The sequence below is a fragment of the Schistocerca nitens genome, chromosome 1 (assembly GCF_023898315.1).
Source record: "Schistocerca nitens isolate TAMUIC-IGC-003100 chromosome 1, iqSchNite1.1, whole genome shotgun sequence".
In the NCBI taxonomy this organism is placed as follows: domain Eukaryota; kingdom Metazoa; phylum Arthropoda; class Insecta; order Orthoptera; family Acrididae; genus Schistocerca; species Schistocerca nitens.
In genome coordinates this window covers 828,135,158-828,146,360 of record NC_064614.1, presented here as the reverse complement: position 1 = coordinate 828,146,360, position 11,203 = coordinate 828,135,158, and the positions used below count along the sequence as shown (strand labels likewise).

Here is an 11,203-nt window from a genome sequence, read left to right as displayed (position 1 = left end):
CAACATGCGGTCGTGCATTGTCCTGCTGAAATGTAAGGCTTCGCAGGGATTGAATGAAGGGTAGAGCCACGGGTCGTAACACATCTGAAATGTAACATCCACTGTTCAAAGTGCCGTCAATGCGAACAAGAGGTGTCCGAGACCATTGCATCTCATAGCATCACGTCGGGTGATACGCCAGTATGGCGATGACGAATACACGCTTCCAATGTGGGTTCCCCGCGATGTCGCCAAACACGGATGCGACCATCATGATGCTGTAAACAGAACCTGGATTCATCCGAAAATATGACGTTTTGCCATTCGTGCACTAGGGTTCGTCGTTGAGTACACCATCGCAGGCGCTCCTGTTTGTGGTGCAGCATCAAGGGTAACTGCGGCTATGGCCTCCGAGCTGAATGTCCATGCTGCTGCAACCGTCGTCGAACTGTTCGTGCAGATGGTAGTTGTCTTGCAAACGTACCCATCTATTGGCTCGAGACGTGGTTGCACGATACATTACAGCCATGCGGATAAGATGCCTGCCATCTCGACTGCTAGTGATACGTGGCCGTTGGGATGCAGCACGGCGTTCCGTATTAGCCTCCTGAACCTACCGATTCCATATTCTGCTAAAAGTCACTGGATCTCGACCAACGCGAGGAGCAATGTCGCGATACGATAAACCGCAATCGCGATAGGCTACAATCCGACCTTTATCAAAGTCGGAAACGTGATGGTACGCATTTCTCCTCCTTACACGAGGTATCTCAACTACGTTTCACCAGGCAACGCCGGTCAACTGCTGTTTGTGTATGAAAAATCGGTTGGAAACTTTCCTCATGTCAGCACGTTGTAGGTGTCGCCACCGGCGCCAACCTCGTGTGAATGCTCTGAAGAGCTAATCATTTGCATACCACAGCATCTTCTTCCTGTCGGTTAAATTCGCGTCTGTAGCACGTCATCTTCGTGGTGTAGCAATTTTAATGGCCAGTAGTGTATATTTGCTGATCGACACACGGCAGCGTTCCCACCATCCACTGGATAGTCAAGATGAACTTGAAAACTGTTGAGTCTCTTTACGATTTTCTCGATGCCGTCCCTTCTGTCAAACAGGTGCGCGTACGTGCTGCCGGTATTCGAGATGGACTCGAGGCTGAAGCACGTGCCGAGGGACAAGACTGAGCTGCGGCAACTGGCGCTGAGGCAGCAGGTGCGCCCCTACCACTGGGCAGTGTACAGGCGTAACCAGAGGTGCTTGCAGCCCACACGCTGGCTGTTCCACGAATCGAATGCCTCTCAGCTTAACATAGCATACGAGATGCCGTACGAGTGGAAGGCCGAACCAGTATTTGTCGCAACCAGCGAAGATCTTCCTCTCTTCGATGAGACGTTCGTCGGCTACGGATTCACCAGAAACACGCAGGTATGGCTGCACATCCGTCACTTGAACAGATCTTGCGGAATACGACATATGTCACTAGACGTCGGATTTTCTTTCATTCTGAATTGTTTTCTTTCATTCTGAATTGTTTAATCTGAATTCTCTTGTCTGCACCACTATCTTATTCCGGTCAGAGAGAGAGTACTGACTCTGTTCGAAATTATGTGGGAAATAGTCATTGTGGTTCTGTAGAAGGAAGGACAATATTCACTTCTACGAGTTTGTATAAACTACAGCCACACAAACTTTAGGTGGCGAGATTGAACTTCCCTGAATACAAGATCTGTTATCACAGGAAGGACTTTGAGACACTTTTAGGCGTTGTGAGCGGCCAGCACCTGTCTCCTCTAGGTCAACGCTAAAGGTCGAAGTAATAATGTATTCTGTGATAGGGACATCTGTATTAAACTATACCTAGTAAAGAAATTTTGGAAGGAAAATTCTCAGGAACTAAAACGTATGCCTAGTAATTAGCTAGAAATGTCATTAATTACAAACAGCAATACAGAAAGTGTGTAGGTGGTGCAGAAGGGCTACACAAACAAGTCCTACTGAGGTACAGCGGTACCAGTGTTACCTGAGGAGACGTGCGACGTGTACTGCGAAGTCTTACAAGCCACTGGTCGGGAGTCGACTATCACACATTCGGCGAAAATTTCGTGGCGCCGAAAAGGGTCCTCTATTTAAAAGTAGAAAGATGTTTTATGAGCTAGGGTCCTTCTTTTCAGTTGTCTCAAGAGGTGGGGATACGTGGCCAGTTACGTTCACGGAACTATACGAAATGCGGTTGTCTCCTGTCAGTGTCCCCGAGAGCTCGGATCTCTTGGCTTCTATGATGTAAATATTAACAACTATCACCCGTCCGGCGCTTGGTGGGAATATGGCTGATGCTTCAAATGGGTTCAAATGGCTCTGAGCACTATAGGACTTAACATCTGAGAACTACTTAAACCTAACTAACCTAAGTCATCACACACATCCATGCCCAAGGCAGGATTCGAACCTGCGACCGTAGCAGCCTCGCGGTTCCGGACTGAAGCGCCTAGAAGCGATGGCAGTGTGTGGGTATGGCGAATGCCCGGTGAACGTCATCTGCCAGCGTGTGTAGTGCCAACAGTAAAATTCGGAGGCGATGGTTGTATGGTGTGGACGAGTTTTTCATGGAGGGGCCTTGCACCCCTTGTTGTTTTGCGTGGCACTATTACAGCACAGGTCTACATTGATGTTGTAAGCACCTTCTTGCTTCCACGCTGTTGAAGAGCAATTCGGGGATTGCGATTGCATCTTTTGACACGATCAAGCACCTGTTCATAATGCACGGCGTGTGGCGGAGTGTTTATACGCGAATAACATCCCTGTAATGGACTGGCCTGTACTCGGCAAATTGATAGGATTTTGGATCCAACTACATCGGATAGCAACGCTCTTTATATATGGAAGTTTCATCTGTTCAAACCCCTGCAGCTGCTCTCTTGGAATCTGTAGGAGCGCTGACTCCAGCTTAGTCACGATGGGGACAAGAACGGACGTCCGAGGTAAGTCAACCCAAAGTTGTGCTTCCTTAACTCGACGTTCACAGCGTAGATCTCGAACGAGCACCTTCTAAATAAGGCCTGAGTGGCCTTATGTACGTATGATGCTTTTTCTGCCTCTCCCTTGAATGTTACACACCTTTGAAAACACTTCATACGACTTCATCGCCACAGTAGAGGGGCGGTCATGGTTTTCTAGATAGAAGTTGTAAAAGAAATATGCCACTTTATAACTCGTACAGACACCCAGCCGTTTCGGAGAGAGCATTCAGTAATAAACTCTTCTTAAATGACAATAAGTGAAATGTACAGAGAGAAACGAATAGGAGGTAGAGACTGCGTATTGTTCTCACGATTGTTCCTTTCATCGACAGTGGTTGTCTATATTTGATGCATATAAGGTAGAACTGCAGCAGAAGTGTAACGATTTCTAAAATCTGCACCACGTTAGTAACTGGTCAGTTTAAACGCTACAAGACAGTTCTTCGTACTTTCATTGAAGAACTGAGCAAGGTGGCGCATTGGTTAGCACACTGGACTCACATTTGGGAGGACGACGGTTCAAACCTGTTTCCGATTTAGGTATTCCGCGATTTCCGTAAATCGCTCCAGGAAAATTCCGGGATCGTTCCTTTGAAAGGACACGGCCGAATTCTTTCCGCCGGCCGCGGTGGCCAAGCGGTTCTAGGCGCTTCAGCCCGGAACCGCGCGACTGCTACGGTCGCAAGTTCGAATCCTGCCTCGGGCATGGATGCGTGTGATGTCCTTAGGTTGGTTAGGCTTAAGTAGTTCTAAGTTCTAGGGGACTGATGACCGCAGCAGTTAAGTCCCATAGTGCTCAGAGCCATTTCAACCATTTTTTATTTCTTTCCTCACTGTTGACAAAATCTGAGATCGTGCTCCCTCTCTAATGATTCTTCCTTCCTTTTTTCTTCATTGAAGACTTGGGAAACAACGAACATCAGAGATATGAAGAGGAAGAGTTGCTTGCTCTTTAAAATAGATCTTTCCCGCTATCTCCAGTATGGTATACAGAGGGGTCAAAAAAAAAATGTATCCACTGTTCAAAAGTTCATAAGTGGCAAACTAATTGACGGAGTTGTCTCATCTTTGGTGGTGTAATAGTTTGTAATTCCGGCAATCGGCACGCAAGCGTTGTATTGCGTTGTTTAGTTTTGTCAGAAGACAGTCGCCAGATAGTCATGGTTCTGATCTTAGTTGCACCTACTTACTCGAGTAAACATGGCTGACGCAAGGCTTACATTCGATGAAAGGAAGTCAGTTTTGAAGCGGTATTTTAAGTACGAAAACATTAATTAGGTTCAACGGCAATGGCGAAATGAGTATCAAACAGAGCCACCGACACGTTTAACGATTCGTCGCATTCGAGACAAATTTGAAGCCGAGGGCTGTGTTAAATATGTACGCAGAAGTCTGTGAGACAGTGTGTCCGTGAAACTGGAGTGATTCGCTCAAGTGTTCGGCGAATTTTGAAGACAGCAAAGTGGAAGTGCTACATCCCACGATTGCTACACGCAATGAACGAGGACGACCCAGATCGTAGAATGGAGTAGTGCGAGTGGTTTACTAACACGGTGCACAACGATGAAGAGTTTGCAGAGATGATTGTGTGGTCTGATGAGGCACAGTTCAAACTCAGCGGTACAGTAAATCGCCACAATTGCATCTACTGGGCCGCTGAAAATCCGAACGTCCATGTAGACAAACCCGTGAATTTGCCAGGAGTAAATTTGTGGTGTGGGTTGTCTTAACGGGGCTTAATTGGCCCATCCTTCTGTTACCGCTGAGGTGTACCTTCAGAAACTTCAGACATCCATTTTACCTGCCATCCGAGACTTGTATGGAGACGGAAAAGTTTACTTTCGACAGGATGGTGCCCCAGCCCACTACCAAAATCGTGTTAGGGCGTATCTCGACGAAAATCTACCAGGAAGATGGATAGGCCGTAGAGGTGCTGTGGAGTATCCACCACGTGCCCCAGACCTAACTCCTCTGGACTTCTACCTGTGGGGAACAGTAAAGGACGTCGTTTATCGACAAAAGCCACGCACATTGAATGAACTTTGAAGAATCCATCGTACATTCATGTGCAAATATCCAACTGAACACGTTACAGTCAGTAGTTCGTGCTGCAGTTCGGCGGCATCGTTTGTTAATGGTGACCATTTCGAACACCTACAGTGATATCTTTAAGTTGGACTTTAAGCTACACTTTCACCAAAAATTAGACAACTCCGTCAATTAGTTTGCAAGTTATGGACTTTTAAAGAGTGGATACATTTTTTTGGACCCCTCTGTATAGTAATACCAGTTTAATAGAGACACACAACAATGTTGCCGTGCTGCTATGTCTCGGCGGAATATTTCCTCTGTCTAGTGTGTTACTGTATTAGAAGTGAAACGTGTTGTTTTTGTACACAGGCCTACGAGATGTTCGCTTCTGGTTGGCGGTTCTTAGTGCTGGACAACGCCTTCCTGGTACACTCCGGATTCCAGTCTACGAAGCAGCGGCCGAAGTGGCGACAGAGGCAGATGGCCCAGAACTACGGCCTGCTGAGGAAGTGGGCGCACCGCGTCGCCGTCCAAGGCGGCTCAGACCCTCTCCGTCTGGCTCGCAGGTACTCGCTCAGGAGGAAGCGGCCCTGAAGGGCGACGCGCGTCCCTCATGGTGGCGCCTGGACACTATCCGGCAAGGCAGCTGCAACGGCCGGAGCGAGCAGCGGAAGGCACCTCGTCTCTAACGGTATCCCCGAGAGCTTCCACCCTAGGCTTGTGTGAGGCACCTGTCTCGCGGATGTCAGCACTTTATTCGTGATTTTCACCGGCGTCTTTGTCTGCACATGCTCCATTACAATATTTGTAGTACTTCATGTTTATGTTTGTTTGTTATACGAGATAGGTGATGCAAAAGTTTAAATATGACGTATCACAAGTCTGTGAGTGTGTAGTTGGTGTACAAGAATGAAATCCGGGTATCTTTTTCTAAAAAATGTTGAATTCAGAAGAATGATAAATAGTGCTTTATTCAAGGTATGCTCCATCGTTTGTTATACGTTTTTCCCATATTTCGGGCAATTTCTTAATACCACGCCAGTAAAAATTTTCCCCTTTTGCTTCGAACCACTCATCGAACCATTTCTTCACATCTTCTTACTAACCAAAGCGCTGCTCAGAAAGTGCGCGATCCATCGGTGCTAACGAGTGGTAATCGGAAGGAGCCAAGTCTGGCGAGTAATCTGTATGGGGTAGGACTTCCAGCCGAGTGCTTCCAGCGTGTCGCGAACCGGTTTTCCCCCGTGTGAAGGGGCATTATCATGAAGAAAAATGACTCTGTGTTGCCTCTTTCGGTATTGTGGCCTTTTTTCAAGCAGCGAACGGTTCAGATCGGTCAATCGTTGTTGATAACGTTTAATATTAACCTAAAGCGTGATTTATTTTCAAAGAATATTCTTAAGAATTTATTTTATTTACTAGCGATTCATCAAGAACATTAACACATTTAATCACACTATGTAAGCATGGAAGTAACTGCCAGGGAGTAACTGATGAAATCATAACCAAATTCCTTTTAACAAATGGGAATTTTATTCACTTTAATAGTGCCTAAAAGCATTTTTTAAAAGAAACGGATTTAAAATTATAATCAGAAAGCACCCTCTAAACATCAAAGTTACAATTTATTCAGAGGCAGAAAGAAACAAGTTTTGACTGTATGAGCTTTCGGGCAGAGAACCTTGCCGCTCCCTTTTGACATGGCCGTAGTTACGACCGCTCACAACAGCCTCTGAAAGACTAAACTGGTGCAAATCTGCAACCCACCAGATAACTCTAACTAAGAGTTTTAACAATTTACACAAGCACACAAACTATGCCCCCCCCCCGTAGGAGGGATGGAAATGGCACAAAACAGTAACAATTAAAATATTAACCTTGCCACCGAAGGTGCAACTTGATTTTAACTTCTAAGAAAAGTCTTACGGTGAAAGGCTGGCAACTTTATGTACTAAAATGATCATTTAAATAAAAGCCCATGAAATGCAATCTTATATAAAATTGTACAAGGTTGGCCAAACAATAGTTAAGATGCTCTACAGTACACAGATACCGCCTCTCAAGATCATAGGCAATAATATCAAAGTTTCCAAAGATCAAAACATATTTCAGATATTAGGCCGTTACACTCCAATCAATAAATTCGTTAACACACCAAATCCGACACACATGACAGAGGCAGCTACTAACGTACGGTAGATTGATAGGGAGATTGCCGAACAACCCGAACCGCAGGTTGCTCTAACCCGCCCCTACTCCACAAGGGAAAAACGGACCACCCAATTTATAAACAACCACCTTCCCGCGGGTGGGCAAACGGAGAAGAATGATGGGACGACTCGAAAGCAAAATGGCTGGTGACCTCACCAAGAAAACAAGTAGAATTTAACAAGAGTAAATCAAACAACATGTCACCAATAACTTAACTTCTAATAAACTGCGATTTCTCGAGAAGACCTGGCGCAGCACCCCCAAATCGCTCTCCCGAACCGTCCGCTGCCAGCCGCTTCAACGGACGCAGGAAGGCGTGCCGATCTCCCTTCTCACGGCGTCGCAGCTCGCACCGGCCAGACTGATGTCGTGGGTTGACTCCTGTTGCTCTCGTGTCGACCGCGAAGTCACTACCCCTCGCTATACGCCACGGCCCACTGGACTGACGTGGCGACCTCACATGCGCCGACGCTCAAGACGGACAAGTCATCTTGTGTCTCAGTGCGCGACCGACCAACCGATCGATCCAACCGCCAGTGACCATTGCCTGAGCAAACTCGAGCAGACTGGCGGCCTAACGCGCAGACTCAGATGCAGGGACTAAGCCCCGACCGGGCAACCACTCGCTGAGTTCTCTTACTGGCGGAGTGGAAAGACTCTCATTTTGCCGGCTTTAAAGGTTGATCCGAACGACAGACAGACACTAATTGCCTAACAGATGCGGGCGAGAGACAGCAAGCTGAGGACGAGAGACTGACCGACTGGCGAGCTAACAGCGCCTTTAAATGCTCGTGAACAGGCAACCTTTCCCCTTTCCCACCAGAGGGAGACACCACAGCTGCGATTGCCACAGCGGCGCCACCGCCAGAAACGGAGGGCGACTGCTTCACACTACACGCTGCGGCGCGCTCTTCAAAACAGCAATTTTTACCACGGCTCAAACCGTTTTGCCAGGTTTCAGCAGCTCATAATAGACCACGCCCCTCTGATCCCACCAAACACAGAGCATCATCTTTTTGCCAAAGCTTTTCGGTCTTGCGGTCGATGTAGATGGTGGGCCTGGGTCTACCCAAAGTTTTTTTTGCACTTGTGTTACTCAAAATAAATCCACTTCTCATACCCTGTAACTATATGATGGAAAAATGACATCCTTTCGTACCGAGCGAGCAAAATGTCGCGTGTGTTTTTGCGCTTTTCCATTTGCCTATCGTTCAAATCGTGTGACACCCATCTATATTTCTTTTGGTGTTTGCGAATCATCTTCATTGAACAATGCTTCCAGTTTCACGTTTTCGTATGTTTTTGGCGATTACCAAGCTCGTCGCTGCAACATCGAAATCACCAGTTTTGAACCGTCGAAACCATCTTTCACAGGTATCTTGCGATGGAGCACGTTCACTATAAGCTTCTCGAAGTAATCGTATGATGCATCAGCGGTTTTCTTCAAATGAAAACAGAAAATTAATGCTGTCCGCTAATGCTCTTTCTGCGGTAAATTTGGACATATTGAACACAACAACACAACACTATGCACACACTTGTCCAATTTATCACTTGTGCGCGTCTGTCACTTATTGATGACACAACAAAATGGCGCAGTGTCAGATCTTTATAGCTCAAACTGCATTGGCGCGACATCTGTTCTCTGAAATCCGCATGTCATACTTGTACACCTTAACAATACTTTCCAGTTTGTTTCACATTCTGTCAAAGTGACGTTTTACAGTTATATAAAAATATAACGTAATGTCGGTATAAGAATAAGTGGATAGGTTGATTCAAAATTTCTATTATAGGCTTTCAGGAATTGTAAAGCGGACTTAGTAGATGAAGTTTTGATAAGGATCCCATGTCCGGAAATGTACCATTTGGATATAAAATCAGTTTAAAGATATGATGATTTTCAAAACTTCCACTTCAGGGGACGCCCACAAGCCGAGAAGAGGACACCGTCCTCGGTCCCTGTTGTAATTACATCACGCAACTCTTTCGTCTAGTGCAACAACGCCTGCGAGAAGTTGGAAACTAGGAGGTGCTCCACGGACACGCTGCACTCTTAGCTTAGAAGAAGATGTTCTTCATCTCACAGAAGAGAACCCGAGGAGAAGTTGCTACAGTACACAGGTCAAAGCTCATTGTTTCCGCTGTTTGCGTACCGGGAGGTTTGAAAGTTATCCGATTCTCATACAGATTTTACATCCAAACGCTACATTTCAGGACATGAATTCCTTTTAGAAAACTTCATGTACTAAGTCCCCTCAACAACCACTAGAAGACTGTAATAGCAGTTTTGAATCACCCTGTATACTTCACATAAAGTTTTCAGACAGTTCTTCGGACGATGATCTCTTTAGCTTTTTTTCTTTTTTTCACTTTGAGTAGCAATATGATTATTTGTACGTTGGGAAAGTTTTTTACAACGAAATTTGTGAAACTCATTAATATACGGTTTTACTAAAACTGGTTTCTCGACTGGCCAACTGGCTCTCTTTTCTGTTGTACAGTATTATTCACGAATTCATTTTTTTTATTTCATAAAATATAAATTGAATATGAATAATCTACATGCATCTGGAAACAGGAAGTTTTAAAGCTAACAAACGCAGGTTTGAGACGTTCATTGTAACCCCCTCCTGCTACAAAGCAAACATCTGAGTAGTAGCCGAACTCGTTTCACATACGAGGAGTCACCTCTTGTGTTACAGAGTTCACCTCAGCTGTGATACGGTTCCGCAGGATGGAGTTGTTGGTATAGATGGAACGTGAACTGCCTCTTTTGCAGAACCCCGAGGAAAAAATCACATGGAGAGAGACCAGGGTACCTCGGTGACCAGAACATGAGAGAATCGGTCTTCCTTTTCCTTGTAACCTACCCTTTCTTGAGAAAAAGACTCATTCGAAAATCCGCAGACATGAAAACGCCAGTGGGGCAAAGCTCCAAACCTGTCGAAAAATGAAGTCTTGCGATTCTTTGGTAAGTTTAGGAAAGAACTATTTTTCCAACATTTTCAGGTATGTTATTCTAATAACAGTTTGCTCCGCAAAAAAATTTTGTGGCCCTTAAACTTTGATTTACGAAAAGGCACGAAACAAACACATTTACTTTCACTGAGACTCAAGTCACAATGTTTCATAAGGATTTTTCAGCCCAACATGCGAACAACGAGTCTTTTCACACTTCAACTAAGTTGAAATCTTGTTTTGTCTTCAAAAATTCAGTGCAGGAGAAACGTTTTAATCCGCCATCTACGTTCCCATTTAGCCGCAAAATTCAGTATGCCTTACTTTGTCATTTTCAACAAAATCCTGTACAAATATTAAGCGGTATGGCTTGTGGGCCAAAGCTGTCTCAGAAATCACCATACAATAGATGAGATTCCTACTTCTCTACTAGCTGTATCCGTTGACTTACTTGAACTATGTACACAAAGTGGGCCTTTGTTTCGTCCTTTGTTCGGACTGTCGAAATTGTACACATGGACGGTTTTTCCTTTACTTGGTTCGTGGTTCAATTCCGAGTCGGACAAAATGCCTCCTGCAGTGAAAATGCCGAGGCGCTTCTTCCTAACACAAGCATGTAATTGTAGAAGACCTAATGCTACGAGATGGTCACAACTGACGTGAGCTGAATGTCTGATGCCACGAGCACTCTCGTGATTATCTGCATTGCGCAACCGTCACCACTGAAGGGGCAGTAATCGAAACTGTAGATCCTCTTCTCTCCAAAGGTGTGCAGAGTCCTTGCAAAGGAACCACCCCGGCGTTTGCCTGAAGCGGTTTAGGGAAATCACGGGAAACCTAAGTTGGATGGCCGGATGCAGGTTTGTACCGTCATCCTCCAGGAAACGAGTCCAGTGTGCTAACCACTGCGCCACCTCGCTCGGTGCGGTCAGGAGGCTTGTCTGCCGAAAGAGCACAATGCACAAGAGTTTCGGAGCACATCGCTTATTGTACATTGTTGAAC

At 45.6% G+C, this 11,203-nt stretch overlaps 1 protein-coding gene across 1 annotated transcript; it reads left to right on the top strand.

Moving 5' to 3' along the window:
* Positions 1–1,072: 1,072 nt before the first annotated feature.
* Positions 1,073–5,622, top strand: LOC126206075 (beta-1,4-glucuronyltransferase 1-like). Its single transcript, XM_049938876.1, has 2 exons — positions 1,073–1,405; positions 5,398–5,622. The coding sequence occupies exons 1-2, from the start codon at positions 1,073–1,075 to the stop codon at positions 5,620–5,622; spliced, it is 558 nt and encodes a 185-aa protein (XP_049794833.1).
* The last annotated feature ends 5,581 nt before the right edge of the window (positions 5,623–11,203 follow it).

Excerpts from the sequence above, each read along its gene's own strand:
- LOC126206075 (XM_049938876.1), top strand. The coding sequence starts at position 1,073 with ATGCCGTCCCTTCTGTCAAACAGGTGCGCGTACGTGCTGCCGGTATTC. Across the intron at positions 1,406-5,397 it reads GATTCACCAGAAACACGCAG|GCCTACGAGATGTTCGCTTC; the intron begins GTATGGCTGCAC and ends TTTTGTACACAG.